Raw genomic sequence first — 18,075 nt, 5'->3', positions numbered from 1 at the left:
ACTGCACATACAACACATTGTGCTCACATTGCAGACTACAGACAGAGCAGCTGTGCACAGTATACTTCTCTCTGTCTCACACACACACACAGTCTGTACTTCACACACCCAATGTATTTTTCTGCTCCTGTCTCACTGGGCTGTGCCCAAGGCCAATCCCTGCTGTCCCTCCTGTCTCCCCAGTGTGTTTGTGTGGCGCTGCCTCTGAGGAGCCTCTGGCTGCTGCTGTCCTGCCCCAGTGAGGGCTGTGCTGGCCAGGACAGCCAGGAATGCCCCCCTGGCTGCAGGAATCCCAGCCCTGCTGCAGGCTGACATTTCCAGATCACTCATCCCATGGGAATGGGAGCTGGCTGTGGAAAGCCCGACACCCTTGCGAAGGAAGCCGAGGTTTGAAGGGTAACCTGGGGATCCCACAGGGAAGAACAGTTCACTCACAAAGCTGCTTTTGCCTAATACTGTGTTGTTCAAACCATGTCTGAAAAGGGAGAAAACGCTGACAAAATGCTGGGCCCTTTAATTTCCTAATTTGTGGCTTGAACAAAGTTCAAAAAGTGGGTGGGTGTTAACCACACCTGCTTAAAACTCCAATTTGGTGCACTCAGTAAAGCTGGGAGCATTTAATGAGCAGGCTGGGGAGGGGGGGGGTAACCCTTCAGCTTTCATTAATTGAAGGAGCAAAGTATCCCTTTTTTTTAAGTCCATTTTATTTTTAAATATATATATTTGGCAGAATTTTCTATCCATGAAGTGCCTTGGAATAATTTTCTAGTCGTTTGGGCTGCAGCCTTGCCTCCCCCCACCTGCTTTCCACACACACACGGTGCTATGACTCTCACCCAGAGGAGGGCTAAACCATTCTCACCTTTTCCAGCTGGGTACTTACATGATCCCTGTTTTCTGCTTTGGGTTTTAATACCTTCACAAGTGAATTCCCCACTGTTTCTGTGCTGACAGAAGACCAAAGTGAGGCATTCCAGCTCCTGGGCAGCTGCTCCTGCAGCCAGCAGTGCAAGCTGAACTCCAGCAGTGAGTGAGAGGAGAGGGCTTGGACAGACTTGGTTCAAGACATTTGAACACAAGATTGAGGGAGTCATTCCCCAAGTGTTCCTGCATGCTCCCCCTTTCTGGGAAAATGTGCTTTACACTCCTACAGGCAGTGGCCAGCCAGAATCTTGGCCTGGTGGGAAAGCCTCCATCACTCCCTCTTTCCTGTTCTGGAGGGGGCTCCTAGGCCTCCAAAGGAATCCCTGGAATGTCCCTATGGCAGGGCTCTGTGTGCCCTCCAGCCAGTCCATGCTGCTTGTAAGTAAAACATAAATCCTCTAATACCAGGAAATGCAGCTTTTGTTTTTGGGAAAAGCTCATCATGGCTGACTGTGGGCTCCTCTCCCTGTCCCTGCTTCTCCCCCACCCCACAGAGCCCCCTGTCCTGGCCTGGGGGACAGCTGAGATCAGAGGAGAGCTGCCTCTGTGGAAAAGTGGAACCATGGACAGATATTCCCAAAAGGCAACTCAAACCCTTCACTATTTGTTAGAACATTTTGTCAAAAACAAAAAAGGGAGGGTGGAACTGGAGAAAGTTTAAAAAGAAATAGCTTAAATATGCATTTTGCTATTCAAGATTCTGGGCATGGAACAACATCCATACTTTGAAATTACCTTTCTTAATTAAAAGAAATAAAGGCCAAAATAAAACATTTACACTTACATTTAGTCTCTGAAAAGCAATAGTGCTTTAGTCCCAGTTCAGGACAATAGGATTTTGAACTCTGGAACCTTCCTGCCAGTCCGTTTCTGCTGCCCACTGCACAGAAAAGTAGCAAAAACATCCCATTAAAGGAGTGGATTCCTGTCTGTTTAACACACAAAGTGCTTCAGCAACCTCAAAGAATCACCTTTTTTTTTTTTTTACAATTGAATTTATTAATGCCTTATACGACTATACAGCAGAGCAGTTTGTCAGATACACAGTACGAGTCCCTATGCAGTCTTTTTTTTCAAAGAACCTTCAGGGTCAAATCCTGTTCTGTCAGGTGGTGCCAGCAGTGAGCACCTCTGCCTGTGTTGTACCACTCATGTTTGCCTTCCTTCCACGTTGACTGTATCCCAAATAAAACCAGTTGTGTGGCAGAATGAATTAATCAACAGCGATGTGAGAAATATCTTCAAGCAATAGTGTCTGTCAGGAAAACACTTACCTACGATTTGTATGTTTCTATGGTCTGGCTTCCTGTATAAAATGCTCAGAAGTAATGCTGTATTTTACTGGAAAATGAAATATTAATGCATGAATTTCTATTTTTCAATGGTCAAGATGCCATTCAGTTCAAATCTGCATCTCAAATAAATTTGTACACAAGTTTGCAATGTCCAGCTCTTAAATCAGAATCAACACATTGACCTGGAAAAATTATTGGGACTTATTTCCTTCAAACTTGAAAATGGCATCAACCATTCCTGTCTCAAAACTCCAAGACCCAACACCCTCTGGAGCTCCCTGGGACACTGGAGGTGGCCCTGAGCAGCTCCTTCAGGCTGCAGAGGAAGAAAAGGGACTGTGACAAACCCACCCTGCACCGTGCTCTACTCGGACACTACTGCCACCACCATGGACAATGGAAATTTATCACAAGGAACTTCAAATAAACACAAATATATTAAACTTGCCTCAAGAAAGCCAAATACTGGTATCATTTTATGTCTATAAGCTTTATTGATACTTGGGGTTTGGGGGTTGGTTTTTTTTTTTCCTTTTTTGTTGGGATTTTTTTTACATTTCACAATGCATTCCACAGACTTAGTTCAGTACAGCTCAAACTGCAAGTGTATAAATTTTCACTTATCATTTTCTTGCATAACAGGACAGGGCTTTAAGTTTCCAAACAACATTTGCAGCATTAGATACTCGGTCCACAGATTATCAGAGTCTGAAAGCTGGAGAATTATTTGCTCAAGATCAACTACTGTACGTTTGTGCAACAAAGTGTATGCTGTAAGTTTCTTTTACTCTGTGTGGAGGTTCTTTGTTCATTTCTCTTTTGTTGTTTCCAACAGATGCCAGTGTTTACAGAGACTTTTTAGTTTCTCAAGCTTGTGTGCTCTGGAGCTTGTCCAGGCCTCAGTCAGTTCTCTGAAGTACAAAGCACTGTGGAGCAGCTGAAAGATCTAAGCTTTGTGAAACACATATATATATATATATATATATTGGCAATTGATAAAACAAAATCACAATACAGCTATACTCATACCAAAAAGGCAAGATTTTTCAAAACTTGCTAAACTGGTATATTCTTCTAAAACATCTCATTTTAGAAAATCTGCATCAATCTACACAGACCATACACAGTGCACAAACTGGGAAGTGTTCTCCTCTGCCCCACCTGCTCTACACCTCGGGCACGCAGCAGGAACTACCTCTGCTGAAGCAAATGTACAGCTGTCTCAGTCGTTTGTATTAGCCAGTGCTGCACACAGGATAAGGAAAGATGATTAGTTTAGATCCATACATAGCAGCTTACAATACTTAAAGATGATGAAACACGTGGCAGTCAAAACAGTTATTTTTCCTCAAACACTGCGTTGCTAAAAAATAAAGATCTGTGAAATTGCACTGCAATGTCAAGGGGTTTGCTATTCCCTGACCCTCCCCATGTAAATCCAATGAGTATTTTTCCCCCTTAAAAGATGAACTTTCTTTCCTATTGATAAGTTGCTTCAGGTTTATTTTATTCAGTTTTGCGCTTCAAGCCAGGGATCTTTGCTTGGATCCTGCAAGAGGAAAAAAAAATAGACAAAGCTAAGTTTGAGTAACAAAAAAGGAAAGGTTAAACAGACTCTTACAAACAGCACCATGTGAAAAGAACACTCACAACACAGCTTTGTACTCAGAGCCCAGTCACATTGCTGAACTTCTCATTCCCCCCTCACCTGCACCTGCTGAGGGGCTCAGCTGTCACTAATGGGTTCGCATGCACAGATTTCTATTAGAAATAACAGAGGCTCATTTCAATACAGCATCAGCAATACAGGAGCTCATTTCCTAACCAGTCCAGAGGCTGAGACCTTTTCCCTCCTTGGCCTGGCACATGGAAGAACACATTGGTCCTAGACAGGAGTGCCACGTGTGCCAGGAACTGTTATCAGCACAAAGGAAAATAAATAAACCCAAACCAACTCACTTTGCCATGGCATCTTTGACATTCTTGTTCACGAGTCCCAGGTAATGGTCGATTTGGGCCTGGAATTGAAGCAGGAAGAAGTTACAGCCCAGCTCCTTCTCTGCAGCCTGGCTGAGTCCCACAAACTGTGGGTGCAGGGCTGGGCCCCCGTGGGCCCCACAGAACAGCAAAGCTGCTTAGCTGGGCCAGGCTGGGTAACCAGCTTAGGCTGCAGCCCAGCCAGGGGATTGAGCACTCGGGTTAAGCCCCCACACTCTGTCCCTGCTCCTGCCCTGGGGCTCCAGGGCCCTTTCCCTGTGGAGGAGGAGCCTGGGCAGGACCCCGTGAGGCTCTGCCATCTGCTCCTGCCTCCACGGCTGCCCTGCTGTTGAAAGGGGAGACGAAGGACTGAGCCAGAGCTGGCTGCCCCCTCCTGTGCAGTGACCTGCCCAAGACAGCCCTGGCCATAATTTAATCACAAGTATTTTATTTTGGCTCCTTCCTCCCTACTCCTTTTACAGGGGAGTCTCTCCCCAAGAGCAGCGCTGCATTAGGCCAAGCAGCTCCCACCTCTTGTTTTTGCCAGGTCTACAAATTCCACAGAGCTTTGGGAAACCAATCCTGAATACCAACCCCAAAAGGTACAGCAGGATTAACACACCCTCCCCAGTGCTGCTCCAGCCCTGACCAAAGCTGGACCAGCAGAAAAGGCCTCCAAGTTCATCAGGCCCTTTCCAGAATTGTTTGCTGGGGAAACCTCTTCTTCCACCAAGAAGGAAAAGGGAAAGCACACACAGTCTGAACTTCAAACTGAACTAGTGCTCCCTGGCCCTGGCTCCTGGGTAAAGGCCTGTTTCAAAGGCTTTAAATATTTCAGAAGACTGAAATTAATGTTAATTACTTGTTTCTGGTTTTGCTTCAAGCTGATTTTATGAAACATTGAATGAATTCTATTAAACACTCACCTGATGTCTCTCATAAATAACAGGAACACTGAAGAGCGAAATCAAAGCTGGAAAAGAGCACATCAAATGCATAAATATTGACAACAGGGATGGTGTTCAGGCAGAACAAGGACTGGTTTCCACACCTTGATATGTCTTACAAAAAGGTCCAAGTAAAATGAACAATTAAGCCCCATGCACCAATTGCTGGCCAGAAAATTCAATAATCCCTACTAAGGAGAGCCTGAGCTGTTCTCCAGATCTCACCACCAGTACAGTTAAGTCTGGTCACAGGAAAGATGGGGTCATCATGCAAATTCTTCCCAAAGGCTGCTCAGGCATCACTTGGTTCTGACACCTGAAAGCCAGCCTGCTCTGGGATGTAAGAAATTAAATCCTGCAGTGGGACATGGCCACAGCAGATCCTGCACCTCCTCCTCCTAAGTCCCAGCACAGCAATGACAGTCAGGGCAGGCTAAGCCTGACAGGGACAGCACAACAAACCTGCCTATAAATCATGGAACGTCTGGAGATCAGCAATCTCAGGGAATTCAACAACAGAACTCAAAATTATCCGTTCTGCTGTATTATCAAAAAAAAAAGAACTTAGAAGTGAAACATCCTAAGGCTACAGGATGAACCCCCCAGTGACCAGACCCCACTGCCTCCCCAAGGTTATTGGATGTGCCAGGTGTGTAACACAAGTCAAACACTTACCCAGGATCAGTAATGTCAGACCATTGAACAAGGCACCAACGTAAGTGAACACCCACATCAACACTGCAAACTGCAAGGGAAAAAGAGCCCATCAGCACCACTCTGTGCCCAGGACATCCCACTTGCTGCACACACAAATTCCCATCCAAACAGCCCCAAAGTGCTCTGCACTTCAGCCCTGTGCAGCTCCTGTAACCAGAGCTGCCTGATGAGAGGGCTCAAGGATGCAGTAATGGGATATGGGGCCTGCTGTGTGCAGTCACGGGGCTGAACTCAGCCCGAGTCAGCAGTGCCCAAGCATTGCCCTGTGCCCAAGCACTGCCCTGTGCCTGCCCTGGGCACTGCCAGCTCCATGGCAAACACACAGCTCCCGAGAGGGGACAGGCCAGGCTCAGAGAGGCCAAAGGGCTGCTGCATGACAGAGCCAGAGAGAAGGGAGGTCACACCTGTGTGTGTCCCACCCAAGTGTCCACCCACCTGCCCACCATGCCCTGACACAGCAGGAAAAGCCTGTCTGGAAGGTAACGGGGTAGGGTGGCCTTGATTTACCTTTTCTCCTTCAAAATACCCTAAGACACTTCGGATGTTAAAAAGTTCAGGAACAAGAGGAGTGACAAGTGCTCCAACATGGAAGCTGGCTCCAGGTCAGAGCCAAGCTCAGAAGCAAAGCCATCCCCAAAGCCCCACACTGCCAGCACTGCTGGCTCCCCATCTCAGCCCCATTGTCCCTCCCTGCTGACAGCATTTGCGCAGCTCCCGGTGGGACACAGGCTCTGCTTCCCAGCTCCACACAAAGCTGTGCCCACACTCAGTGCCAGGTGGAGTGTCCCAGGCACACCTCTGACCTATAGCAGGGGGAGGGGACCCAGGGCTGCCAGCTCTATTTCGGGGTAGGATTCCTCCTGAGGAAAATCAGCCCTTTCTTCTAGAGTTGCAGGAGTGCTGAGGAGCTGAGCAGCAGCTTCCCCAGAGTTTGTTCCTTGCTCTGCCCAGAGCAGAGACCCCCAGCCCTGTGAGCTCAGCACGTGGGGCTGTTTTCCAGCAGAACCCTGGACAGACACCATGAGAGGGTTGGCACTGGCACCAGGGAGGGCAGAGCTGGGCACAGTGACCAATCCAAGATGGAAACTCCCACCAGCAGGAGCTACACCCAAGGAAAGGATGGGCACAAAGAGCTGGCAAGGAAAACAAGGCATGGTGGCAGTGTGGGTGTGGGCCAGGACCCTGGAACTGGCCTGCAGCCAAGCTACTCTGAACTTCCATATCCCAACATCCAATTTTAGCTTATCAAAGGATGTAAAATATCCAAACCAAACAAAATCAACAGCCAGCCACAAGATAAGGGCATTGATAGTCAATACAAGCTTAATTCCATGAACCCTGCAACAAAATCAAGCTGACTTCAAGAGCTTCACTCAAAACTGGTCTAAAACTCAGGTGCATTAACTGCAAGTGATGCAGTTCTTTATCTGTCAGCACTTCTGAGATGTGACACAGCAGCACCAGGGAGGAGCACAAAGGTAACCCTCAGAGAGGCTGTACCATTCCTAGCAGCTGAGGGACTCTGGCAGGTTTCTCAAGGAGAATAAAGCAGATTTGCTGAACTCCCTCATGATTGATTCAAACCCTGGCCCAGTTGTGACCTGCAATGCCAGGGTGAGCCTGGAGCTGATCTCTCTGCACCAGGCATTTTACTGGAGCAAACACTTCCATGTTGGAGCACCTGCACATCCACCAGAGAGGGAAGGAAGGCACCAGCCTGCACTGGGCAAAGAGCCCCTGATGGTTTACAGTGGTTCTCCTGCATCCCACCAGCCATCCCTGACCTGCTCCCCATGGACACAATTGCTGAAGCTCAGCACACCCAGGCAGCTCAGCAGCCAGGACACAGCTGATGACTCTGCCCAGGGCAGAAATGGGAGTTTACGTAAGCACAGGGGTAACAAGACACAAATCAATCCCAAAGTCCAATAATTATCAGAACTATCAATTATTTGTTTTAGTAAGCATTAGATTTATGGTTCAAGACAGAGCAAAATCCAGGAGTTCACATTTGACTACACAAGCTGCTCTCCACCCAAAGTCTGCCCAGGGCAGAAGCAGGAACTGCTGCATGTGCAGGTTTGACTCCCTGCTCTTACAGTGGATGGGAGAGGGACTCTGATCCCACAGCTCCTCCCTCTGCACTCCTCTGACACTTCCAGCACCTCTGCCAGGATTATCCAGCCTGGAGTCCATCTCAACCCCACATTTCCTTACTGGTCACTGTTTTCTTTTCCTTATAAACTATGCAAACCCAGGGACCCTCACAGTCACAACAAAGCTTACCTGAAACACACCTGAAACACAAAAAGCCTTCCCTGCAACACCTCTAAATAAAGCTCTTAGACAAGAAGAAGAAAGCAGAAGGCAGCCCAGGATCCAGGCTTGGTCCTTCCAAGGACCTGCACACCAGTGAAAGGCCTGGGGGCTGATGGACTGAAGCCACTTTTGCCAGCCAAAATGGGCAAATCCAGAAGTGGCCCATGCCCTTCTCTGCTACAGAATATTCAGAATACAGAGCTCTGTTCCCCAAAGCCTCAGCTGAGCAGGAGCAGCAGTGCCCAGTGCCAGCACAGCCTTTACCAGACAAAATGCAGCTTCTCCTGGGGCTCTGGCAAGGGCTCCTCTGCAGTTACTCCTTAAGAGCTGTGAGGAATTTCTCCTTGTGCTGCATAAATATTTAGAGTCCATTTTAAGACTTCCCTGACTGAAGCATTGTTTAATAAAGAAGAAAAAAAATCTTAACAAGACAGATTTTACAGTCAGAACTATTACACACAATGAACTGACCTGCAGACATTTTCTACATTAGAGCTCTGTAGCTTGAATTATACATAAACATGTGGTTTCCTAGACTGAAGATGTTTAAACTACACAAGCCAAGATATTTTTATTTTTTAAACCAGGGCCATTATATTACATAAGACCCTGGAATCCCAATGTTCTCCTCAAGCACAAACTCTTCAAAATCAGTAACGTGTGCTTGTGAACTGTCCTGACATTCACTGGTTTCTGATAAAGGGTTCTTTCCAGCTACCATAAATTAGACTAATTAACCTACATAAAACATTTTAAATGTCAGAAGGAGAGAGGGGAAATGAATTAGTTCAGCTGAATAAACACATCTTTCCTATGGACTGTAGTATTTTAAGTGATTAGAGTGCCTTGCAGACATTCTGGCTGGAATTAATTCTGCTCCTAACATAATTCCTCCAGAAGGCCTTGTTTTCAGACCAGTGTTCTCTAGAACATCAGCTGGCTTCTCTCTGCTTCCTCCTCCTTTACTGCAAGGGCTTGGGATCCCTGCACAAATGGTGTGAGAAATCTCCTAACTCAGAGCAAGGCAGGATCACAAAGGGCTTGATCAGAAACACAACTGACCTTGTGATTCTGAGTTTTCCTGTGCTGTTGATCATCAGATCCAAACAGGACTTTGGCAGCAGCAACACTTTTTGATCATGTCTCAAAAAGCAGAATAGAAATGGTTGTACAGAAAACAATGCACAACCAGCTCCTCAAAAGCCTTTTCCTGCAAAGCCCTTCAGGAGCAGGGAGATTACTGCACAACCCCCTGTCTCCCTCCTGAGAAAAGAAACCTGTCCCAGGAGCAGCAGAGCCCCCTTTCACACCTCCTCCTGCTTCCAGAGGGAGCTGCCTCACTGCAGGAGCCTTGCAGGGCATCAGGTGCAGCTTTTCTGGCACACACTGTGTTTAACCTAGAGCACAATGAGAAACTGGATCTGCAAACTCTGGGTAAGATTCCAAGATCTGCCTGCAGGTTTCTATTGCACAGTTCCAAGAAAGGCTTGGACAGCCTGCCTGGTTTTCCCCAGTTTCACAAGGAACCCCTCCCCCAACTCCACAGCAACTCAAAGGACTTTGTAAAGCACTAAGTAAGGGGATTTACTGCAGGATAAATGCAAGTTTTTTCAAGAAGATTAAGCAAACTGAAAAAGAAGTGGACAACACACTGCACTAGGTAAAGGAAACACCAGTTTCAAAAACAAAGAAAGACAATTAGAACTTGAAAGGAGAGACTACAATTCTCCCAGAACAAAACTGAAGAGGTTTCAGCCAATTCTTTTATTTTGGAGAGGTTTTTTGGTGTGTTTTGTTGGGGTTTTTATTTTCTTTTTTTGATTACATTTTGTTTAATTTACTACTATTCTTCACAGTCAGTTGTGCTCTGCCACTCTAATTAAATCCCATTAAATTCTACATGGATGGACTCTAGCTGTTACACAGCACTGCTCACACTGGGTAATTTGCAATCCCCATTTCAGTAATTCCCATCACTAAAAACAGCAGCTTTCACTCTCAAATCCAGGGGCTGGAACCAGTGTCCACCTTCCCAGTAACCCAAGGGCATCACTCAGTTCTCACCACTCCAGCAGAAAGTGGAAAAGGAATTCCTGTTTAAAGACAAGGAGCTGTGCACTAAACACAAACAGCAAACCAGCTCCAAAGCAGGCTGGGACAATCTAGGCCAGAGCCAGGTTTTCCAGAGGGACACGCACACACATATCAGTGACACATCCCCAGTGCCCACAGTGGAGCATGGCTTGTTTTTTTAGAAGATTCCTGCTGTGAGAGGCACCAGCAAGGAGCTGTAACAGGGAGCTGCAGCTCATTTCTGCTTTCCATGTAGATCAAGTTATCCTTTACAGCTACCCCACCACAGCAGCAGCACTCGATACCCAGCCCTGTGCTGAACACTTCCAAGAGCAAACTCAAACTCCACCTGGTTATTTACTCAAGCAGAGGCACTGTTCATCCTGCAAGGAGCAGAATGCAGGCTGTGCCAGCTGGGGCAGCAGCAGTGCCCTCACAGAGGCACACTCACCTTGAGGGAATCCACCAGGTCATCGACGAGGAAGAGGCGCCGCAGCTCGCGGACGGTGCCGTTGACGTGGCCCAGCACGACGTTGCTGTACTTCTGGATGAGCTCCTCCGACACGGCCACATCCGAGTCCAGGTAAGCCCTGCAGGACACAGCCAGCAAACCTCAGGGTGAAATGCTGCAAACCTGCTCTGAGTGTTAGATAGAACCTCCTTTTTGTGCTGTGGAGAAACAAACTTCACGGTGTGGGGAATGCTGAAAGGACAAACGGAACTAACCTAGGTTATTCTTAGCCAGCCAGTTTTTTCTCACTGCTGTTTACTCAGTCACCTGCACCAGGCAAAAAAGGGGCAGGATAAAACAAGGGGGAAAAAATCCTACAAAAGCAACATTTCCATTTCTGGAAGGCCCTTGTGGAAATACCATCAAGCTGTAACACACTATAGCACAGCAAAATGAGCTAAATTTCTCATTTGCTAGAAATAATTCTTACAGCTAGTGAGAGCAGTTCTTTTACATAAAAGACATAAACCCCTATCTGGTTATATGTTCCTTCCACTCCACTGTCACTTATCTGCAGTTGCAGTGACTGTGGCAATTTGGAGTCTTTAAACAAAGTATAATTTATTTATCTGATGTGCACGCTGCAGGCAGAAGGAGCAGTGCAGCACATCTGTAAAATGGAGCTCATTTCACACTTGTTAAACTTTTGTTTAGGGATTCTGCTTTTGGGATTTTTTAATATGAAAATTACACAATGCTCCCATGTATGTCATTTAAGGCAAAGCTAAACATGACCTTGTGGCAAGTCCAAGACAAATGAAAATACTTCATATGGTAACTGCAGCAAGTGGCCATTTCAAGGCTACATTCTGCCATCCACCCTTGGCTTCCATCTGCTCACCCTCCCCAGCTCATCCACAGGATACTCAGCACCTGCATCAAAAACCCAATTCTTCTCACAGGATTTTTCAAGTAAAAAATCCCTCTTGTGGAGAAGCTATACAGAAAAAATTAAGCAACCAGGTATCCTGGATGAGAATGTCCGGAATCTACTTAGGAATATCAGTATTTTTAGAAAAAAAATGCAGAAAGAGCATAGGTAGAACAAGCTCTGCTTGTTCTTGCTAAGAAAAAAGCTTGAAATTGCTGTTTAGATAATGAGAAGCAAGCAAGATTTCAGCTGGGAATATTCACCCAAATGGGAGAGTGTTTTTCCCCAGAATTTTGTCCCCCAGACTGGCTTCCACTGGAAAAGGAGCCACTGCACATGGTCTGGGAGGAATGGAGGGAAACCTGCATTTTGCTTTGCCTTACAGAAGATGGGAACACTATCAAATTAATAAAAGGGCTGTAGATAGAGGGGAAAACAGGACTTTCTGAAGACTGCAAGGGGAGACTGAGCCACTTCACTCGTTAATAACAGGGAGAAGCAAGGCTGGGCAGAGTGGGACAGGGCTGCCAGGGAAACAGGAAACACACACTCCCACAAGTCCTCCAACACAGATTAATAAGGTTTAATTCCTCTTAGAAGGCAGCTCTGCAGCAGTGGGTACCTGGACCCTGTCACTGACCTGGCAAGTGGGGAGCACAGCTACAAACTAAACCAAACATTTTAAAGTCTTGAAAGTTTCAAAAATATTAAAGTAGCCTTTTGTCATGCTTTAAACCCTGCAACATTTATTCTGATTTTTCCATCCCTTGTACCAAGGCCTGACTCCATTTTCTGTATCTACTGTATGACTCCTGAGAAAATCTGAAAGTGGGGAACACATTTTTCAGTGCAGAGTCTATTTTTGTTATTATGCAATATCTTAACAGCACGTGTCACCCACTGCTTCTGGCAGCACCAACACTGCTGCTCTCCCACACAACCCAATTGTGCTTAATGAAAAGAAAGATCTCACCTGAAGGGGTGGCCCTCATCAGACTTCTGGATGGCCTGGATGACTCCCTTGTATATCCTAAAGCTGATGGTGACAGAGAGCAGGGCCAGGGCGATGTAGGCTGTGACGCTGACGATGCTGAACACTGTCAATGAGAGCAGCAGGAACAAGCTGGCTCCAAACACCACCCCGGTCTTCTTGATGTCTCGCCAGTAAAGGAGGTCAACAACTGCAATTTAAAAGAGGTAAGAAATTAGAACAAGGCTCCTTTGGCATTCATATCAAGGCAGTAATTTTTCATTATTCACTCAACTGCTGAGAGTCACCAAGAGTGGAGCTTGCAAACCCCTGTCAAACCAGAGCTGAAACCACAACCAGAACTAAGTCATTTAGTACTGGTCAGTTCTGGACCTCAGATTATTGGGACTACTGCTATTAGGATTACCCAGATGCAATTGTTTAAATTTTAAAACAATGATGCCCTTAAGCAATGTCAGAATTCATCTCTTCAGCTGCTGTGCTGTGTTCTGCACCAAAACCACAGTTTGTGCTTCATTTCCTCTCATTGTCGGGCATTTTGTGGAGGTCACTCCCTGGAGAGATTGATTCCAATTCCCTCTGAGGACAAATAACAAGACACCAACAGATCTCTAAACCATTAGATCTTTCCAAGCCTGGTAGAGGCAAAGGCATAGCTCAAAGACTCATTAACAGTTCATTTTGTTTTCTTTTGATGGAAGCATTCCCATGGGAGTTTATAATGTTGATTATGGGTGACAGACTGAGCCATCAAGAGGGAATACTCTCCCTGAAATGTCAATCCAGGCTAAATCTGCTGTGCTCCAATGAAGACTTCATTTGCAAACCAAGTTTAGTTTTCCTTAAGTGACCCTCATTAGAGAACACAATATTGTGCCATTTTTAGCATCACTGTTCAGAGCAAAGTACACCCTTGCACAAGGGATAGGTAATGGCTCAACACACCCACTGCAGCTGTTTGTTAACAGCAATAACCCAGTGCACACAGAGCTCAAGATGAATTACAGAAATGTATTACTATTGCAATGCACATTTAGCAATCCTGCCTCATCCTAAACATCACCAAATTAACTGTAAAACAGTTAACCACCAAAATTAACTGTAAAACAGTTAATCACAGCTTGGAACAGATCATTTGGATGACTGTAAAAACATTTAAAAAAATAGAATTTGTCTATTGTTTCTTGCAGGATGAAAACACAGTCATGCTCCAACATCCAACACCTGGTAGCCTCTGTAGGGCAAAGTCTGTGTAACCCTTTTGTAGGTACAATGTGCCAAAGCCCCTGGGGCTGGGGTGTGTTTTCCCAGACGTTCAAGAGCTGAATTCTTTCCAATTATTCCAACATGGAAAGATGAAAACCATGGCCAGAAACTTAAACCCACCCTAATGCAAAGTGTCCAACCTCAATATTTAATTCCCATTTCAGCAGAAGTTCCCTGCAGCCCCACAGCCAGAGCCAGGCTCCAGCTGCACCAACACCTTCAGTTTATCACAGAGCAGAAGTGCTGTGGAAAGAACAGCCTCACCCCTGCAGCACCATCCATCCCACTCCTTCCTTCCAGCCTGGCAGCCTGTGCTGTGCCAAAGCCATCCCAGCAGGCAGGAGGCAGCCAGATCAGGGCCTGGCGCTGCCACCATGTGACTGCACAAACATATGGGGGAAGAGATAGAGCAGCACTGCCCGAGGCAACGCTCCTGCTCTCCCAATCCAAACTCCTCCTGCCACTGCAGCCCAGGCTCCAAGCAACACAACCTTTCCTCAATATTTGTAAAAAACAAACAAATAACATCAACTAATTGTAGATCTGTTGTTGTGTGGGTTGCAATCCCAAAACTTAACTTTTTGTTTCGGTTTTTCCTTTGCTTCCAGACACAAAAGAATCTATTGTGTCACTGCGCACCTTGCATTAAACATCAACAAAATGGTGTGATTCACCCAAGAATCCTTGTAAACCTGCAAACCTAAACTAAGCTAAACCTGGGTGAGATCTTCACAACCAGTCTGGCCAAAACCAGTGGATTTTGTGTTCTTGAATCATGTAAGGAATCTTTAAAAAAAAAAAACTTTTTTTTTTTGAGCATTTGTGCAAGTACTAAAACTGTGTTTATTTTTAAATGCTGCAATTTGAGCATCCATGCACTCGAATGTGGTGCTGCCCCTGTATCAGGTGACACATTCAGTATGTGCCCTGCTCCTCTGCCTGCAGACAGCTTTCCTTGGGTAAATGAGCTGCTCCCTCCCCTCTGCACAGCTTTAAAGCTGTGGGTTCTTCATAGGAAATCACTTATTCCATGCATTAATGCATTATCCCAGCTATAAGGAATGTATAGAGGGTAATTCATCTATGTGACAGTTCCAGAATGCCAGAAACAAAGGTGCATTGCTGGAATTAAAGCACACAGCAAAAGCCAAATGGCCTTTAGCGACCCATCAAGTCTTTTGTTCTCGGTAATCAATAAGAAAAATCCCCACGCCAGGAGCTCCCGGACCAGTTAAGCTGCTCATAAAACATTTTTCCTTATTTCATCTCCACTCCTTTTGGAGAAGGACCAAACGAGCGGAGGTTTAATGACATACGGATCTGGTATCATCGTAAATTCCTCAAAGGAAATTCGATGTTTAAGTCACTGAAAAACTGCTTTGTAATTCTGCAGTCCAAGAAAGCAGATGAAGCCACTCATCTGTATTCTCTAATTGATCAGAAACAAGTTATTTGCATTTATTTTGAAAGGAAAAGATTCAAAGCGTTATTAGAAGCAGCTTTCTGGTTTTAAATTAACACCCAAGATATTCACAGACTAAAAATAAAACCAGAAACACAAAAAACCCAAACCCATTTTCAGCAACAGCCTTGCAACATCTTTCCTTATGGAAACAGTTCTGAGTTGCATTTTACACAATATGAAGTATAATAAAATAAATAATATTAATGCACGTCTTGCAGGCCTATTCTAAAACAAGAACAGCTGCCTACATTTGGTAAGCACGAACTGTCACTTGGCACGTCTAAAAATAGTCCTGTACCATCCGTGCCTTACATGCACAACTCATCCAGTTACATTTTGCTTTTAAAGCAAATGCTACGATAGCTTTGGCGCTGTATTTTTTAAAGTCTTTTCCTTTCAGATATTTAACTTAAAACTGAGCAAGTCATATCGGGTTTTAATGCCAAAAACAAGCGGTTTGATATATTCAACCTGATAATCCTCTTTTTAAAAACCCCTGAACCAAGCAACCCTGTCTTGTTTTTTTGTTTGTTTTTTTTTTGGGGGGGGGGGGGGGGGGTTCGTTCGGGTTTTGTTTTTTTAAGGAAGAGCAATTAAAAGCGAGACCCACGAGCGAGCCGAGCTCACGTGTAGCACAGAGAAGCAGGAAAAAGGAACTAACCCGTTTTGGCATCCATCTTGAGCGTGCAGCGAGCACCCAGCCCTGGCACGGCTCCGCTCCCGGCGCTTTCCACTTCCTGCGAGGGCGCTGCGAGGTCGGAGCTACGCAACCTCCGCCCGCTGCCATCGCCAATGGCCGGCAGCGCCCGAGCCCTGGGAGTGCGGCTGCACAATGAACACCCGACAGCTCCCCTGCAGCCGGCATTTACAGCCCCACACACCCCGCTTCAGCGCCAAAGAAAGGCGGCTTGTGTCAAAGGGATGGGGAGAAAAAAACACCATGCGATTTACAGGCGTTGTTCCACTGGAACCTTTCTGTGACGCCAGAGGTAGGAACGGATCCTTTATGTTCTCCCAGTAACAGCGAGGGGCGCAGGGAAGAGCCTTTCGTGGCTCAGTTTAGCGTTGTGCCAATGGAGAAATGAGACACAGCGCTGAGAACAGGCAGCTTTCAGCACAATGTCCCATCTGTCACCGAGCAGGAAAAGCTGCTGGGCAGAAAATCCACGACCACAAATTGCTCAGAGAGGCCTTTTCCACTTCCATATTCACACAGGATGTGATCTTCAAGGTTTCCACTGATCTCCGTGCAGAGAATGCCAGTGCTGACCCCACACAGCCCAAGCCAGGAGAAGCCATCAACCAGTGGTTGGTGTGTCCAGCACCACCACAGCCTGGGGTGTGACATTTTCAAGGCTTCCTGCATCAGGATGATTATTCCAAATCCTGGTTAACATCCTAACAGGAGCAGAGACTGGGCCACAAAATTGCAGCCTCTGTTTACCCCATCAGATGCATGGGAAGCCAGTTTGGTCCTTGACTGTCTCCTTGCAAGCCAGGAACACCACCAGCTCCTGGCTGGAGAAACTGGGTGGTGACAGCAGGACAGCAAGTGGTGCCAAGCACGTGGGACTGCCACCAACAGAGCTGTCCCTGTCCCAGGCATCCCTGAGCAGCAGCACATCCAGCAGAGCCATGGGCAGGTGGCTCCAGCTGGGTGCCAGAGGGCACACAACAAGGCTGCACCACGCACAGCTCAGGCCTGGCACATCTGCACCACAACCCCACAAAAAAAATGATACAGATTTCACAAGTACATGCCAGAACAAGGCAAACACTACCAGAATCTCAATTAAAAAAAATTAATTCCCAGATAGTACCTAATGGGCCAAAGCAACATTTTCCTTTCGTTTCTACTTGACCAGATACTCGTGCATGTGTGCACAATGTACCAACTGGGAAAGCCATTCCAAAGCCCCAACTATTCATGGTAAAGGTTGCCTATGCAATCTTTGCCATCAGTTAATGAAGTTAAACCAAAATTCAGAGAGATTTCTGCTCATTAACTAGAAAAGAATGCTGGGATAACCTGGAAGTATAGCTGTGCTCTTCACCATACCATCATATCAATATTCAGCCATTAAAACCTGACAATGCCTTGAAATCATTAAAAATTAAATAATACATGTTACTTTTTAGTGCTAATTACTCCACAGGGCCTATCTTCAAGAGCATTAAAAATTACAATCATGCTACTCCCAGGGTAGACCTGTTTCATCCTATCTATCTAGATGATCAATACCACAGGTATTAATCAATGCCAAAGGTTGTACCACTTGCATTATGCTTGTTCCTCAACTACAACACATTAACCAAATCTAAATTTAAGATTATATTCATTAGGAAGCAATGTTTCAGCTGCAAAGTCCAAGTACAAAGTGTAGTTTTTGCTCTTCTAAGGTTTTAGATTTAATTTTTTTTTTTAATAATTTTTTGCATGGAACGAAGCATGTTGCAATATTTGCTTCTGTATTTATTTTGGGGCTGGATGAATAGTGCAATCAGTCCCTGAACTTTACCCATCATTTTCCATGCCACTGGAGCCTGACTTAAGGAAGGAAGAATGTGAAACACAGTATCTGCATCTTGTTCTAAACAAAAAAAAGCCCCTCTAAACCAGGTTTCAACAGCAGCTGTAAAAGGAGAGGAACCAGTGTCTTCTGCTTCCCCCAAACCCTTCATTTCTGCTTCCATTTTCTTGTAGATCTGATCTCTGCTC

The 18,075-nt window shown here is 45.8% G+C and overlaps 2 protein-coding genes across 10 annotated transcripts in view; one reads left to right on the top strand and one right to left on the bottom strand.

Annotated features, from left to right (window-relative positions):
- Window positions 1–2,967, top strand: part of EML6 (EMAP like 6) — a 93,427-nt gene extending 90,460 nt beyond the window's left edge. For all 6 annotated transcript variants that reach the window (XM_058019862.1, XM_058019861.1, XM_058019866.1 and 3 more), the window contains one exon: window positions 184–2,967. In XM_058019862.1, the coding sequence (XP_057875845.1) occupies window positions 184–208 (25 nt within the window). In that variant the 3' untranslated portion in view covers window positions 209–2,967. The remainder of the gene's footprint in view (window positions 1–183) is intronic.
- Window positions 2,691–18,075, bottom strand: part of RTN4 (reticulon 4) — a 40,458-nt gene continuing 25,073 nt past the window's right edge. For 3 of the 4 annotated variants that reach the window (XM_058019867.1, XM_058019868.1, XM_058019869.1), the window contains 6 exons: window positions 12,608–12,815; window positions 10,704–10,842; window positions 5,819–5,888; window positions 5,123–5,169; window positions 4,179–4,237; window positions 2,691–3,768 (listed from right to left, as the gene is read on the bottom strand). In XM_058019867.1, the coding sequence (XP_057875850.1) occupies window positions 3,726–3,768; window positions 4,179–4,237; window positions 5,123–5,169; window positions 5,819–5,888; window positions 10,704–10,842; window positions 12,608–12,815 (566 nt within the window). In that variant the 3' untranslated portion in view covers window positions 2,691–3,725. Of the gene's footprint in view, window positions 3,769–4,178; window positions 4,238–5,122; window positions 5,170–5,818; window positions 5,889–10,703; window positions 10,843–12,607; window positions 12,816–16,017; window positions 16,231–18,075 lie in introns of those variants that run through there. The other variant, XM_058019870.1, reaches the window with a different exon arrangement.

The sequence above is a fragment of the Melospiza georgiana genome, chromosome 3, assembly GCF_028018845.1.
Source record: "Melospiza georgiana isolate bMelGeo1 chromosome 3, bMelGeo1.pri, whole genome shotgun sequence".
NCBI classification, from domain to species: domain Eukaryota; kingdom Metazoa; phylum Chordata; class Aves; order Passeriformes; family Passerellidae; genus Melospiza; species Melospiza georgiana.
The sequence above is the reverse complement of the archived record's forward strand: the minus strand, read 5'-3'. Positions and strand labels throughout refer to the sequence as shown.